Raw genomic sequence first — 16867 nt, 5'->3', positions numbered from 1 at the left:
CCATTTTCTTTCAGTGTTTGAAATATGTTATTCCAGGATCTTCTAGCTTTCAAAGTCTGTGTTGAGAGATCAGCTGTTATCCTGATTGGTTTACCCCTAAATGTAATCTGCTTCCTTTCTCTTGTAGCTTTTAAAATTCTCTCCTTATTCTGTATGTTGGACATCTTCATTATAATGTGTCTAGGTGTGGATCTCTTATGATTATGCACATTCGGCATCCTGTAGGCTTCTCGGATTTGGGATTCTGTCTCGTTCTTCAAGTCTGGAATGTTTTCTCGAATTATTTCATTGAATAGATTGCTCATTCCTTTGGTTTGGAGCTCTGTGCCTTCCTGTATCCCAATGACTCTTAAGTTTGGTCTTTTAATGTTATCCCATATTTCTTGGATGTTCTGCTTCTGGTTTCTTAACAGTCTTGCTGAGCTGTCTATGTTTTTTTCAAGTTGAAATACTTTGTCTTCATTGTCTGATGTTCTATCTTCTAAGTGTTCTACTCTGCTGGTAGTATTCTCAATTGAGTTTTTAAGTTGGTTTATTGCTTCCTGCCTTTCTAGGATTTCTGTTTGTTAGTTTTTTATAACCTCTATCTCCCTGTATAGTTGATCTTTTGCTTCCTGGATTTGTTTATGTATTTCATTGTTGAAGAGATCTTTCATTGTCTGATTTTGCTGTCTAATGTCTTCCTTGAGACTCCAGATCATCTGAAGCATGTATCTCCTGAATTCTTTATCTGACATTCCATCTGCTGCAGATATTACCTCTTCTAACGTTGAGTTGACCTGCATTGCTTGTGGCCCTTTCTTTCCTTGTCTCTTCATACTGTTCGCGTTTCTTTCTGCTTACTGAGACTGTTGTGTTATTGAATTTTCCCCCTATATATTTGTATTACTCTTGTATAGTTGCAAAGTCTCCCGGGCAGGGGCTCTGCTCCTCCTCCAATTGGGTCACTGTGCCTACCACATCAGCAGGCTGCTGGGCCTGTTCTGCTGGTTGGTAGCAGGTGCGCCTACCTTGCAGGCGCGTGGGGCAGCTCTGCCACTCCCAGGTTGCTGGGCCTGACCTGCTGGTGGGTTGCAGGTCTAGCTACCTTGCAGGCACAGGGGGAGGGCGCACACCTATTTGTATTTAGACAGTTACGCGAAATGGAGGACGTAATGCTTGGGATGAAAGTTGGGGGGAAGGGGAAGGTAGGTGCTCTTGAAAAGAAAGAAGGAGAGGGAGATAGATAGCATAGAGGAGAATGGAAAGAGCAGTAAACCTTGGAAGGGGAGAGAGAGGGAAAAGGGAGAGAAAAAATTAAAATGAAATAGGAAATAAAATTAGGTCTTAGAGATCCATTTTCTTCTCTTCCCGTAGGCAAAGCTGTGCCCTCTGGGCTGAGTTTTGCCCTCAATGTGTCAACAGCAATCCCTGTAAGGCGGTTCCTGGGAGTCTCTCAATCCTGTTGGTCCAGAGCCGTTTCACTTCTACGGCCCCTCCTCCCCTACCTCCTGCCAGCCAGCCAGGTCCTGCTCACCGGAGGCAGTTCCCCAAGGATTTGGTTACACTTTCAGCCCCACCGAGTGCTCTATTTCCCTGACTACTGAGCACTCTCACTGTCATTCATCTAAGCCCCAGTGCTGTGGAGCTGTGGTCTGGGAGTCATTGTTTAATTTTTCCGGACCCCTTTGGTGGGCACACCTTCGGAATCTGGCAGCTAAGACCATTGGTGTCGCTGCTGGTGGTAATAGGAGTTGGGGGTCGAGGATCCCCTCTACTTCCCTCAGCCCCTACAGTCACAACCACACTGCTGGCGGTAGGAGTTGGGGGTCTGGAGTGTCCTCTGTTTCCCTCCGCCCCTACCGTCACACCCTCTCAGTTCGCGGTTGGGGGATTTGGGGGTGGGGAGTCTTCTCTGCTTCCCTCTGTCCCTACAGTCACGCCCTCGTCACTGGCAGTAGGGGGAGTTGGGGGTCGAGAGTCCTTTGGCCCTTACGGTCACGCGCACGGAGAGATTTTGAATTTTCCCGGTTGTTTATATCTGGTGTGGGTGGGAGTCACACACCTGCTAAAGTAGATTCCGCTGGGAAGGAATCTCTTTGGCCGAACTTTGGTGACTTCCCCTCTCTGCTATGGCGGGCCCCTGGCTCCTTGCCGGAGTGTCCAAAGGGAGGGGTGGAACTAGCTTGTCTCTGGTCTGACACAATCTCTGGTTTTAGTTCCCAGTTTGCTATTTCATAAAGGGTTGGTTAGATTCCCTTCACGCTGTCTGGGGGGGGGGAGCCGTTCGCCGGGTGGGCGGGGCTGTTAGTAGAGCCGGGAGGGCACGGGTTGTCTGCTGGGCCAGGCGGGGACACTTCTCGCTGTGCTGGGCCGCTGGGGGCCGCCGGCCACTTTCTGAAGTGGCTGGTGGCCGCGGGATTGTACTTCTGCACCCGCCGTGGGGCCGCCTGTAGAGCTGGGCAGCTGCGGCCTTGTGGCTACGAGCCTGGCGGGCGTGGTGGCCATTCGCAGAGCGAGAGCGGGGCCTCCCCGGGACGGCGGGATGGTGGGTGCTGTCTGCGGGTTCGGGCAGGCCGCACCACTCTGGGCCGCCGGCCGCTTGCAGAAGCAGCTGGTGGCTGCGGGACTGGACCTCCGTGGCTGCGGGACTGGACCTCCGCGCCTGCGTGGCCGGCCAAGATCCACTTGTCTGGGACAAACTAACACTTCTAATAAACCTACCAATTCCCGGCAGGTCCCCTCTTAACGGAATTTTGCTAGAAGTTCCTCAGTAGGTAGACTGCCGCTGCTCCAATGGGTCTTTCTGATCCCGTTAATGTGGAGACATTGGAATCGCTGCTTCCTCGCCGGCGGCCATGTTGGATCCCTCCTCATTCTTCTTAATGGCTGAGTAATATTCCATTGTGTATATTAATTATTTTTTTTCTCTTCTGTTTCTCAGACTCAATAATTTCAAGTGGCCTGCCTTCTAGCTCGTTGATTCTTCTAGTTCATTGATTCTTTTGCTTATTCTAATTTTCTGAATTTTGAATTTTTAATATTCTAAGTTTTCCAAATAAATTCTCTCTCTCTCTTTCACACACACACACACACACACACACACACACACACATACACACACACACACATTATTAGTACCCAGGGTTGAAATCAGGGGCACTTGACCACTGAGCCACATCCCCAGCCCTATTCTGTATTTTATTTGGAGACAGGGTCTCATTGAGTTGCTTAGCACCTCGCCATTGCTGAGGCTGAAGTTTCTGTACTTTTCGGTTCAGATTTTCTGTTTGATTCATTTTTACAAATTTCTCTTTATTGATATTCTTGTTTTCTTCATATATTGTTTTCCTCATTTTGTTTAGCTACCTGTATATAGTATCCTTCTGCTCATTGAGAGTAGTTAAGAAATGACTTTGAAGTCCTTAATAAAGTAATTCAGAAACCTATGTGTTTTAATGGTCAATTCCTGAAAAATTACTTTGTTCCTTTAAGTGGGTCATGTTTCCCCTCAGTCTTTGCCTATCTTCTGATCTTTCCTTCAGAATTCAGGGTTTGAGAAACAAATCGTCCCTCTTGGCTTCATAGACCCACACCAGGCATGAGAAAGCCTTCATGGGTCAGCATAGTATAAAGGTTTGCATCCTGTCAGCTTTTTCTGGGGATGTCTTTCATAAGCTTGTACATGTGCTTTAACAGCATTTCTCTAAGGGTCCTGACCTCCCTAAGTGTCTCACTCCCACATTCTTGTGCCATATTTCTCATAATCTTTTGCCCCTACACCCCCTTCTGTTGACTATATGCTGCTTATATGCAGCAGAGGCCACCTCTGGTGTCAGCAGCTTCAAACTTTATATGCAATCCATGCCGCCGGCCTCACCAGCATTCTGAACCAGGTGATGCAGAAAGCCTTCCCTCACTTGGTCCCTGGAGAAACCAGAATACAGAAAGCAAACACGACTTTTTCCTTCTGTTACACAGGAGGAACCAGGTACTGGGTGATTTCCATGTGAAGGTACCACACTGTGCCTGGCAAGACGAGAGGCAAGAATGTGAAAAAATGCTATAAAATACCCAACTGTTTTATTTTTTTAATTTTTATTTATTTTTTTAAAGAGAGAGTGAGGGGGGAGAGAGAGAGAGAGAGAATTTTAATATTTATTTTTTTAGTTATCGGCGGACACAACATCTTTGTTTGCATGTGGTGCTAAGGATTGAACCCGGGCCGCGCTGCATGCCAGACGGGCACGCTACCGCTTGAGCCACATCCCCAGCCCCCCAACTGTTTTAAATGGAAACTTTTTCTTGGTTAGATGTTCACTTGGTTGCTGCTACTTAGTGATTTCTAGAGGTTTTACAAGGTTACTTGGGTACGTATATTGTTGAACATTCAGTTTTCTGTGTTGGGGAGAATGAATCTGGTCCACCATCTGGCTGACATCTCTTTCTCTGAAGAAGTTATTTTTATCATCAGTTAGATAATAAGATTTTATGATTTACTTATTCTAGATATAACAACACAAAAATTTTGATAACTTCAGCTTCTACATCAATTTAAAGAATGCCACTATTTACTTGGACACAATTATAAAGCATCATAGTTTATTTAGACAAAATTATATTGTGTGTGCACCAGAATCAAATCCAATAACATTTCTCTTTCATTAATTTAATTATGTAGGAGCTTTGCTTTTACCTAACATTGAGCTCCACCAAAATAAATGTTTGTATTAGCATAATAAATCAAATTGTTTTATGTTCAATTTTTAACTTCTAAATTTGAAATATTATCAAAGATAATTCCAGATATTTTTGACAAAAGAAACTGAATTTTATATAACCCTTTTATTTTAATTTTTTTAGAAATTAAACCATTATTAGAATTTTCCTAACTCAATTTTTCCCAAAGAATTACATGACATTGTTTCTCAACTAGGAGAAATCATCTGTTTGCAAAATTCCCTTTCTATTAGATTGGGAAAACATATCAATAGCTATATTCTATCTTCCTACCTTTAAAACGAAAGTTTTATTTGAAATCAGAAAAATTAAACAAGAAAAACAATTATTTCGCCTAACTGAAAAGTCACTTGTGTTCCCAAAATGTTATGTGAACATACTTTCTGCTTCTGCAAATAATCTATTGTTACTTTCAGAAACAAACTTTTGAAATAGTGGCTGATGCTTTAGTAGCTTTGTGTAATCTGCTTATTCATGTACCCAAGAATATAAGTATGGCTTTGTGGTAGACGGTAAATGTAAAAAAAAGAAATGTACAAATTAGATGTTTTTCATCACCCTTCTCCAGTAACAGAAACACAGTCTTTAAATTTCCATTAAACATGTGCTTTTGCTTGTTAGTGCTTATTATTTCCAATAGAGCACATTGCTAAATAGAAAAAAACATGGCAAAATAATAAAATTAATGTATGTGACAATAAATAACAAACCTTGGTTGCAGACAGTTTAGAGTACTTTAAGCATCCTCTATGATGACTCTTGGCTGCTCTTTCCCATGCATACTTCATGTTCATCTAAACCCAACTTTCATATGAGCCATTCACTGGTGGCCTGGCAGCTTTGTTTTCCATAGGCCACAATATAAACCATGAGAAAATTGGCCAGAATCACACTATGAGGGTCTGTGCTGGTATATTGTTTTTAAAAGAAAGAATTCTAAAACCAAATGATTCAAACACCAATCTAACATGTTTAATTTGGGAGTTCTTTGCCAACACTGTGCTCTACGCAGAGATAAATCAAATAAACTCACTCAACCAAATCTTTGGACTTTCCGTTTTCAGACCTTCAGGAACCACGAAGGAATCTAGGTGTGTAACCACACAGGATCTTAACTGAAGCTCCGTGCCAAGGTGTATAAATACTTCTAGACACTCCCTCCACATATGCAAAAGCCCTACATAAATCTGACTTTCACAGAATGACTTCTTTAGACATTCACCTAGACATGTTTTACATGTTAATTCCATTGGATGAACAGAGACTACTATGAGATTTTAGGCAAATGAAAGTTTCATATTTAAAAAAAATGGAAGGGACTTAAGAGCCTATACCTACATTTCCATAGGAAAAAATCAATTTCCATATTCTTGAGCAGCACAGTTGCCCTGACCTAAAGGCGGGCTTTGAGCAGAGAATTAATTGAGTATTCCTTGCAACTGTTTGCTAGCCTCATGAATATTGTACTGAAACCCCAGTGAACACCAAATGTGTTATTTGCTGGCTCTAAGTGGTTGCCATTCTTTATAATTCAGTCTTGTTAGAAACTGTGTAGCTGTTGAAACATGTGCAAACATGTGGCAGATTAAGAAGATGGTCCTTCCCTCCCTTGATGAAAATTTAATGACTTGTTTTACATAAATCCTTGGCAAAATAGATGCTTTAAATGAATTTGTGTTTACCTCTCTAGCTTTGTCTCTTGACAAACTCCTTATATCTAAACATATGCAAGCTCATCTCCAGCCACACTCAACTATATGCAATGGTGGAATGCCCCACCTTCTTCTCAACCTCCATCCTAGTCTGTGCTGTTTTCTCTGCTTGCAAGTTTTCCTTTCCTTACTACCTGGCCACCTTCTGTCTTTCCATCAAGTCTCAGCCTAGATGGTAGCTCCTGTGGGAAGCTTTCCCTGATCCACTAAGTCTAGCCTAGTTATAGATAACCATGGATTGGATTCTTTGTATTCTCATAGAGTCCTAACCCATCATAGCATATAATATAATTTCTTATTTAGTTGCATTTCCTGCCAATATGCTATGTATTTTTTTGAGAACAAGAACCTCACGCCTGGCTTGGTGCAAACTTGTTGACTATGCAAATACCAGATGTTAACTTACTTCTTTCCTGACCATTTGTATATCTTATTTTACTGCTATCCACTTGAACAGGTCAAAAGAAGAGACAACTGAAATATACTAAATAAATGGAGATTTCTTTATAAACCATATTCCTTAAATTTCTTTAAAGATTATTGATTTCCTTTAGGTTTGTGTCTTAAAGATTTGACAGAATTATAAAAAAATCTCTTAAATCAGTGCTTGCAGTTCAGTACAAACTATGTTCAAGTTTGGGAGCATTCAGAAAGGGATGCTGCTAATTTGCAAAAGTTTGATGGAAGAAATGGACATAGAAGGCCATTAGTGAAGGGAAATGGATGCACAGTAGGTAGAATACAGATTGACAGGAGAAAACCAAAAACAAAACCTTCCTTACATAAGAACTTGTCAGCAGTAGAGCAACGTGGGAGAAGTCCCCTTTGCTAAGAACCAACCTTAGGTAAATTCTTACCCTCTGGCCTGGTGAGCCATCACGTCCAGGTGAACCCACACTTCCTGGCATACCCTAGGTAGAAAAATTGGGCAGAAGAGTCAGATTTAAAGCATGACTTATCCTAGCACCCAGCTTCCTTGAAATGGATCAAATGCTCCAAACAAATCTATAAGCAAAAAGAGGAACCCTTGATAACTTAGAATTCTGACCCAGAAGTTATTCCCCCAAAAGGAACATCCCCCACAAGAGCTCACATTGAGGGCATCCAGTGGCTCAGAAAGGGCTTAATGTAAATGAACACAAACCAACATCTTTGATATGGGAACCACTGTCAAGGTCACAGCTGACTTCAGAAGCCACGACCTTTCCTCCTTGCCAAAGTTCTGGAGCTGAGGGCAACAGACTACAAACATAAAATACCTGTGGACCTGGAAGGCCAGTGTCTCCTTTCTCTCCTTTATCACCTGGCATCCCCTGAATAGCCAAAAGAATGCAGAGTTAAGTTCACATAAGCAAATTCTTAGTCTTTTCTCCACGGCATCCCCCACTGTTATAACATTTTCAAAATTAAATTGTTTTCACAGTAACATCCAAACAGTATATTTTACTTCTCATATAATGTAGGGCATCTATGTAAACCTTTCCATCCAACTGAACATTAATACATGAGAACAGCTTCAACACAAAATATACAGTCCCATATGGCTAAGCTGAGACTGTAAATACATGAGGGGAAAAGTTGAATATTTCAATGTGATTTGTAATTTATACTTTAAGATCTCATATCTATAGAGATCTGTATTTGGCTAGAAAAACATAGAATGGAAAAGCAAAAACAGAACCTGGCAGATGGTAACCTACAACAAATATTTACTATTAATAATAGTATGATTATACAAATTGGCATATTAATATTTTCTAAAGTGCAAAACAACACCGAAGGGGAAAACTTTTCAGCTGGGGGACACAAAGATTGCTAAAAACTGTGTCTCAAATGTTAATTTAAGATTAGTATTAGTCTTCAAATCTAGATTCCTATAGTAACATTAATGAAGATCAGTTAATGGAATTACATTTTTTTCCCAATGGTATAAAATATCCTTTTAAAGAAAAGCAGCTGTATAACATATACCATCTAAAATATAAAACTCTCAATGGATTGCACTTTGATGCCAATTGAGATAAAGATCATAATTAAACAGCTTTCATGAATCTTCATCCACAGTTACTATAAATCAATAACAAATGCTTACATTTGTGCAACATTTGTTACTTTCTGGTTGTTATCACATCCACTAATAATTTAATCAAACAAGCAATGTACATATATTAAATCCTGATTTTCCTTTGTGGACAAAATGCTTGTAGATGTATGTACTCTTGGTATGTGCACCTGTTTGTTCAAAGACCGCCATCATTGAGCAAAAAATTGACTGTAGCCATAGCTAATGAAGGAACTCTGAATCAATTATTATTTTCAAAGGGACAGAGGGCAAAATTTCTTTCTGCATAACTTCATGGAAGAGTGATGACAATGAAACCCATTTGAATATGTGCACAAGACTCACGGGCATTCCTTGAATGGACAGACCACTTGGTCCCTGGGGGCCAGGGGGACCCTGAGGTCCTGGAGGGCCTGTTTCACCCCGAGGGCCATCCGTTCCCTAGAATGCAAGGGAGAAAAGTCATCCTAGAAGTATGTTAGAACCTCTGCTACCTAAAAGGTTATTTCCACTTAAAGCACTGATAATTTATCTCTATGTAATTTTCCCCAAGATATTAAAAACAAAGACCAAATTATTTACCTTCCAGGCAAAAGGTCATCAGCACACCATAAGAATAAACACAAGGGGCTGCTGCAATTTTGTTTATTTATTTATTTGCTTCCACAAAGGAGAATGCTGTGCCAATTATGGCATAATTATGATGTGAGTAACCAGACCCTCCACACTCCATAACAAACTCCACAGAGGTAAAAGCTTCAAGACCAGCCTCCTGGGCTGTGAAGGTTCAGCCTTCCAGGTGAAGCAGAGGAGCTGCACCCTCTCCACCTCACCCCTGTCAAGTCCACTCAGGACACTCCTCTGCACAGAGGATTTTGCGCCTACCTGTTGTCTTCCTCATCCTGATTCTGCCCTCACCCTGAACCTCCTCAATATCCACCAAAGGACCCAAGGCTCAATATTATTTCATTTCCTTTATTTTCTGGATCAGGCATCTTTTCTACTTCAGCAACCCTTACTTCTGTAGTTAGGACCTTGTGGTTTAAACTACACCACCTTTATAAACTTAGACCCAGAAAAATCTACTTATCCTCAACTTCATCTTCTTCCTTATCTCAGTGACTCCAACTAAAGCTATTTTTTAATAAGACCCCCCCAAGATAAAGGGTATCTTATTTTTTAATTGGAACATTATAATTGAACACATTAAAAGGGTACCATGAAATGTTTTGATGCATGTAAACACTGTGTAATGTTCAAATCAGGGTAAGCATAGCTATCTCCTCAAATACCTATCATTTCATTGTGGTGAAAACAGTCAACTATATAAGTATTATTATACATAGCTACCCTACTGTGCAACAGAAATTACTTTTCCTAATTGTAACTGAGGAGCTGTTGACCAACCTTTATCTCCTCAATACTCTGCCCAGCCCCTGGTAACCATGATTTTACTCTCAACTGCCTAGATAATTTCATTTAACATAATGACCTCCAGAATTCCATCTACATTGTCGTTAATGAGAGCATCCTACCCACTTTTATGGTTTATTAGCATTCCATGGTTTATGTACCACATATTCTCCTCCAGCTGATGGACACTTGAGTTATTACCACTCCTTTCTATTGCGAATAGTGCTGCAATAAACATGGAAGTGCAGATGATTGGGGCATACTGATTTCACTTCCTTTGGATATATAACTTGGGTATCATGTGAGATTAGTGAATCCATGACTCGGGACAAAGAATACAAAATAATAAGTGCAGACTGAGTTAATATTTAGGTGGTATGGAGATAAACGCAGGAAATGTCCAATGGTTCGGGAGTCAGGCAAGCTCTGAGCTGGAATGGACTTTGGAGTACTTGAAGATCTATTTATGGTTGCAGTTATTAAGGAGAATATGTTGATAGAGAAAAAGAGAAAGTAAATAAAAATTGGATAAAAATTGGGTAGAAAGGAGGGAAAGAGAAGCCTGAGAAAGAATCTGAAATGGGAAAGCCTAAAATTAGGAGGAGAATAAAAATGGTGTGATGAAGAAAAGTTCAAAGAAGGAAAAAATTCAAAGAGAAAGGTATCTAAGCAAGTCAATGATGGTACAGATCTCAAGTGACATAAGAAACAAAAGATAGGTAACAAATGGATCATTTGTGACTTTAATGAGAGCAATTTCACAGGATCCTTAAGGGGGTCCGAATTCATATGTTGGTTAGAACTGTTTGGGAGGTGAAGATATGGATGCACTGAATGCACTGAATGAATCCAGGAATAAATCTGGATTAAAAAAAATAGACTGGAGGAGAGAGGAGATGACATAAATATTGCTTAATATTTATAACAGTGTAGTAATATATCATTTGAATGTTATTAAGGAATGGAGAATAAGAATGGGGCAAAAAAAGGTGGTCCAATCCATTCTATAAAATATGAGACAAATTTGACTGAAAGGTTCCATCAGCACAGTTGCTTTGTGCTTCTAAATTTCTACTATTTTCTGCAACAATATAAAACAGAATACATAAAGGGGCTTTTGACATTGAAGGTATAATCTGTTCCAACACTCTCCACACTAGTGGGCATGTGATCATTCTTTGTCCAATAAGAGTTTTTCCAAAACCTTCTACATTCTAGTATCTGGGATTTGTCAAAATTGTCATACAGAGATAAACCATATCAGTTGCAGTCCTGTGGAAATGGATAACAGGAATAAGTAGGTGAGTCTGGGATCACCAAACATCTACAAGTTCATTTATCTTCATGATTGGAACCATTGTCCAGTAAGAGGTTAGAAAATTAATGAAATCGGGCTGACAGACATGTTGGGAGGAGGGAACCAGAATCCACAAGAGCTCACAGGCCTTGCCTGCAGGTGCAACAGAGGAGGACCAACCAGCATCCTTTTGAAAAGAGGCCTCCAACCATGGGCCTTTCTTACAGTGCTGTGAGCGATGGAGTTTATGGAAAGACATCAGTCTATCCCAGAAGATGAAACAAACAGGGAAACATCTTATGATCTGAGCTTTCAATTGGGTAGGACCTGATTAATTACATTCAACTTTATTTATTTCTGTTTTATCCCCACAGTTTCTCCTGCTTCATCTGTTTCCAACTGAGAATAAAAAATTTGTAATGTTCTTTTCTCTATGAGTAAATGTTACATAAATTTAATAAGTTACCATATTGAAACAGTAAATCAAGCAAGATGGATGGAGAAGAGAGCATGTGGAATAGCATCATAAAAATGAGATGGGAAGTCAAATTATAAAGGACCTTCAACATCATGCCAAAGAGGGTGCATTGTATCTTCAAGACAATATAGCACATCTCTGCAGGTTTTTAAAGAGCATGATAAGATCCAGCATAGACTTAAGGGAGAATAATCTGGGGGCAGATGTGAAGAATCAATCAGAAAGTCAAGCCACTGGAGACATGAGACCAGTTAGAAGATTTTCCAAAAGACAGAGAGAAAAGGATGAGACCTGAAATCAATTAGTGGCTGGGCTTCTGCCAGTCCTTAGGATGCCTTTGTGTAAAGTAGAAAAGCATACTTCTTGACATGGCTTGGCATGGCGTGGTCTATTTGGTTGGCGCTTTTGTACAGTATACAACCTAAATCACCACACTTAGTGGCCTTGAGCAATAAGAATGGAAAACAAAGCTGTGTATTTGATATATACAGTGGTAAAGGAAGAGGAAGAATATAAAATCTGAGAAATTACCTGGAAGGGACTGATGTCAAGCTGTGATTCTGCACAACTCCTCTTAAGATACATTTTTGTTATAGATGGATGAAGACAAAAATGTTTCAAAGAGAGAACTTCCTTGTAGATTAAACCACCCAGAACATTAACACTCTTATTTTTGACCCAGAGATTGTTCTTTTGGCTGAATTACTAAATATTTTTATTAAAAAGCACGAGACTTACAAAATAAAAAAGAAAAGACTAGATGCAACTTTCATATAGGTCACAAAGATAAATTAGGCCAGACTTAACTCCAAACAATAACTAGTTGAGGCAGGTGGAGAAGGGAGAGAGGGAGGAAGAGAGAGACAGAGAGTGCATATTACCTTTGGGCCCTGTTCACCTTGTTGGCCCTTGGGTCCTCGGAGTCCTGGACCACCCTGGCAAACAGATGTTAAGTATTAGCTCAAGACAAATCTCAAAACAGTACATTTCATTCATTTTTCTTCATAATATTGGATTATGTCATTATTATTTTATATAAAGCCCACACATTGTGTAGTGGTATATGTTCATCATGCTCTGTAACTGGAGCTCTGCCACCCAGCTCCAGCCCTCCCTGTGGATGATTTCATAGTTTGAGGAAACTTTCTATGCCAAATCCTTGTAAATCCTGAAAAAATTATAGGTTTATTTATTTAATGCTTATATGAGACTACTGTTACTCATGAATAAAAATAATAAGATATTTGTTGGTCTAAAATTATGTAGGTTCTATACCATAACTTTCAGATTCAATTCTTCAATTAAGTTGCAAAAAGCCTGTGAAAGTAACGATAATATTGTTTTTATTTACAGAGAAAATAAAGACAATTAGATTAGTCATTAGTCATTTGAAGTTGCTCCAAGATTTCTGACATATTAATGGACCACCTGAACTGTTTACCAGTTATCTGTAGATACATATCTATATATGTAATGTGTGTGTATATTATTTGGATATATGTTTATATGTGTCTAAACATATGAATAAATATGTATATGTAGTCTCTGAATATTTTCATTGACTATTGCATTTAATAAATCTATTTTAAAATCAAATATGGCATTACAGTAAATGGAAAAAGTATCACTTTCTAAACATGGGTCACTTTAAAAATAAATATAATATAAATGGTATTATTAAATTGAGCTAGATTTTTCTCCTATTGAAGTCTGAACCAGCTCTTTGATAAAAGGGAAGTAACTGTATTAAAAGACCTATGTAAAACCAGATAGAATTTCTCTTTTTACTTGAGCAGGAGGATTGACAGATCATTTAAGACAAGATAACTTTCATCCTGTGTGATTCCAATGTATTTCATGCAACATTCAGGATTACTGAAGATGGTTCTGTACACCATCAGCAGAACACCCAAGCTGCCTGGGAATACCCTGCTCTAGGTGATCTCAAGATTCTCTCTGTTATTTTCAACCACTTAAGTCCACTCCCTCATCAACATCAGTTGGTTGCTCATCTTCAAGGTGTTTAATATACAGAACTGCATTATATGTATGTGTATATGTATCTATAGCAAATGCTGCCTATAGCATTATTGTGGTATTATTTGATGTATATAATTTAAATATGTAATGCCATTCTTTTCATATAGGTCTGAATTTTTTAACTAAATATGTTTTAGAGATTTTTTTCTGCATTATATCATATAAATATTAACTCATTCTTCTTAACCATTGTATATAACCAATGTATAATATTATCCACATGTTAAACATGTAATAGCTTATCTAGCCATTATTTTATTATTTGAGTTATATAGTTTCCCTCCCCCAAAACTTTTTATTATTTAAACAATGTTTCAGTTAACATCCTCATCTGTCCCTTAAGGAAAAATGTTGATGTTTCTCAGAAGAAGGTTCCAAGAAATAAAATTGTAGGTGAAATGTGATGAATATGAAGATATATTATTAAACTGTACTCAAAAATAGCTGTGCTAGTTTATGCATCTGCTGATAGTTTAAGGGGATCCCTGTTTCCTTAAATTTTAACCAACACTGGTGAGTACCAAAGTTTACATTTTTACTAACGTAATTGGTAAAAAAAAAAATAATAATAATATCTTATTCCTGTTTTAATTTTCACTTCCCAGAATTCTACTGATTGCATATGTTTTCATAAGTTTTTCCATTTGTATTTTATCCTAACAGTGACTACCTGCTTATACACTTGGCCTTTTTTAATTGGGTTACCTGTGTTTACATATGAGATACACATATGAGCATCTGCACATGTATATGTGTTGTGTAGATACATGCCTCTTAATTATGTGGTAAAGGTTTTTACTCAGTATCACATACTGTCAGCTGGCTTTGGAGGAACCTTTCTTTTCCCTTTTATGCCTGCTTCTAGAAAGACTAAAAAAAGGCAGACATTTGTTTTCCCAGCTTTTCTCTGCAAGTAGAAGGATGGTCATGTTCAATAGATTTGACCAACTGGACCAAGAAACACAGCCTAGGCAAGCAATGTGGAAGCTGGCACACCCCAGGTCCTTGAAGAAGGTGAGGAGTGTCATTTGTCTTGGGATTGTTTACCTCTGAAATTTTGTTGAACAAATGATAAATGCCTTATTATCAATCTTGTTTTATCACTATATTAATCAAAATTTCTGTCCCTTGCAGTGAAATATATGCCAGTTAACATACTCATTTATCACAACTCTTAAATTCTCATCTTAACTGGTTGGTTTGATCTGAAGGTTTTGTCCAAATGTGACTATCTCCCAGATATTTATGCCAGAGGTATCATTTCTCAAAACCAGGGACCTTCTTATACTCCTAACGTATGGTTTAATGGGAACACTATACTACTGTTTGAATTCTTAAGTGAGAACATAATCAAACCATGTTCAATTCATCAGATGGAATTTATTAAATATTATTTATATCCTATCTTAAAGGATTTATTATTCTTTAATCAAAATATCTGAAAGCTTCACTAGCTTTTCTCTTATTTTATATTTTTTTTCTCAATTCAGAGTCCAAACTTTCTCTTTCACTTCTCTGTTGCTACTTTCTCATTTGATTCTAAGGTCATAAATATTTCACAACTGGTTGCAGCAGTAGTACAAAGAGAAAACACTTGAAACCCCTCAAGCTACAGATGCTTATTATTTAACATTGTTAAAATAAAATATGCATTATTATAATTAAGAACTGAATCCTTAAGTGCCAGGAGTAGAGAAGAAATAAAAAAAAAAAACTATAGCAGACATGAGCACTGAGACTGCCCTTGGGGAGGATAGAGAAGAATGCCCAGGCATGCAGCAGAGCTGTTTTAGAGCCCACACAAGGCACTGAAATGTGAACTTGGGTCCATGATGGGTCGGGGAAGAGCTGAATGGGAAATGCTTTTTTTTAATGAGAAATTTAAAAGGATATGCTATGCATGAGTTGGAAAAAACAATGGGTGACTGTCAGGTGAATGGTCAGATGTTCTTTCTACAGTTGTGATGGGAACAGAGCAAAATCTGTAATAACCATCAAACTGTCTGTTGACAACATCCCAGATGCTGTCAGAAACAAACAAAAACAATTCAGGTGAACAAAACTAAGAATTTACTACCAATAGTTTCTTTCTGAAGGAAGATTCAAATGAGATAAGTGAGATAAAAAAATGATACTGGAAGAAATTGTAAGAAATATCAAATAATGTAGGCAAGTCTTAATAAATATTAATTTGTAATAAGTAGTAATAATAATTTAGATGTCTAATTATGATAATAATACTAAAATACTAGATAGCAAAACAATATGAAGACAGCACTAAAATAATGGATAGCAAAACAATATAAATTACAGAAAGGATGATCCAAGGTGAAAGAATTCCAAGGATATCATATTGATTTAAAAGAAGCTAAAATATTCTTTTAAACTCATTAAATACTTCTGCCAAGATTTCTAGGCAAACAATAAATATTACAGATATAACATAATTTTATAATTTAGTGGAGTGTAAAGAAAAAGAATGAGAATTTTTAAAAAGTATATAAAATGTCAATTATTTATGTTTGTCACATATATGTATATATACATTATACACACACATATGTATGAGAAACAGAAAGCAAATATTTGGTGTGAATATAAATCCAAATAATTATCAAAAACAATAGAATGGACTAAACTTTAAAAGAAAGATTGTAAGATCAAATTAAAAGTAAAATTTGGCGTATCTTATTTAGAAAGGTCTAAAATATAAAAGCATGGAAATGTTGTAACTAAGAGGATAAAAAGATATATACCAGAAAAGTAATACCAAATACAAATATTGAAACTATATTAATATTAAACAAACTGGAATTGAGGCAAGAAGCATAGATACATCTAAAGGGTTCATTCCACAATTTACATAATAAGTCATTATGCAGATAATAGAAAATTTCTTGACATGTTAACACAACCTCAGGACCGAATGACAAGAGAATTTGACAAAATAACAATTGGAGTTGGAATTGCTAAAACATCTCTCCCAGCAACATAAAGAATTCATATAGTTAAAGACTTGAATAACCCAACAATTGGATCTACTAGATTTTTCTATAGAATTCTAAATTCCATGATTAGAAAACACAAACCCTTTTAAAGCACACATGAAACATCTGCAAAACTTGACGAAAGTTCTAAAAAATTTG

The 16867-nt window shown here is 38.0% G+C and overlaps 1 protein-coding gene across 1 annotated transcript in view; it reads right to left on the bottom strand.

Moving 5' to 3' along the window:
* Nucleotides 1-16867, bottom strand: part of LOC308640148 (collagen alpha-1(XIV) chain-like) — a gene marked incomplete at both ends in the record, with an annotated part of 95303 nt that overhangs the window by 9737 nt on the left and 68699 nt on the right. Inside the window, 4 exons of the mRNA XM_081312160.1 lie at nt 7289-7342; nt 7691-7744; nt 8839-8934; nt 12563-12616. Coding sequence (XP_081168286.1) covers nt 7289-7342; nt 7691-7744; nt 8839-8934; nt 12563-12616 — 258 coding nt within the window. The remainder of the gene's footprint in view (nt 1-7288; nt 7343-7690; nt 7745-8838; nt 8935-12562; nt 12617-16867) is intronic.

The sequence above is a fragment of the Spermophilus citellus genome (assembly GCF_964194105.1).
Source record: "Spermophilus citellus genome assembly, contig: SCAFFOLD_149, whole genome shotgun sequence".
In the NCBI taxonomy this organism is placed as follows: Eukaryota; Metazoa; Chordata; class Mammalia; order Rodentia; family Sciuridae; genus Spermophilus; species Spermophilus citellus.
This window is presented reverse-complemented; position numbering and strand designations above follow the sequence as displayed.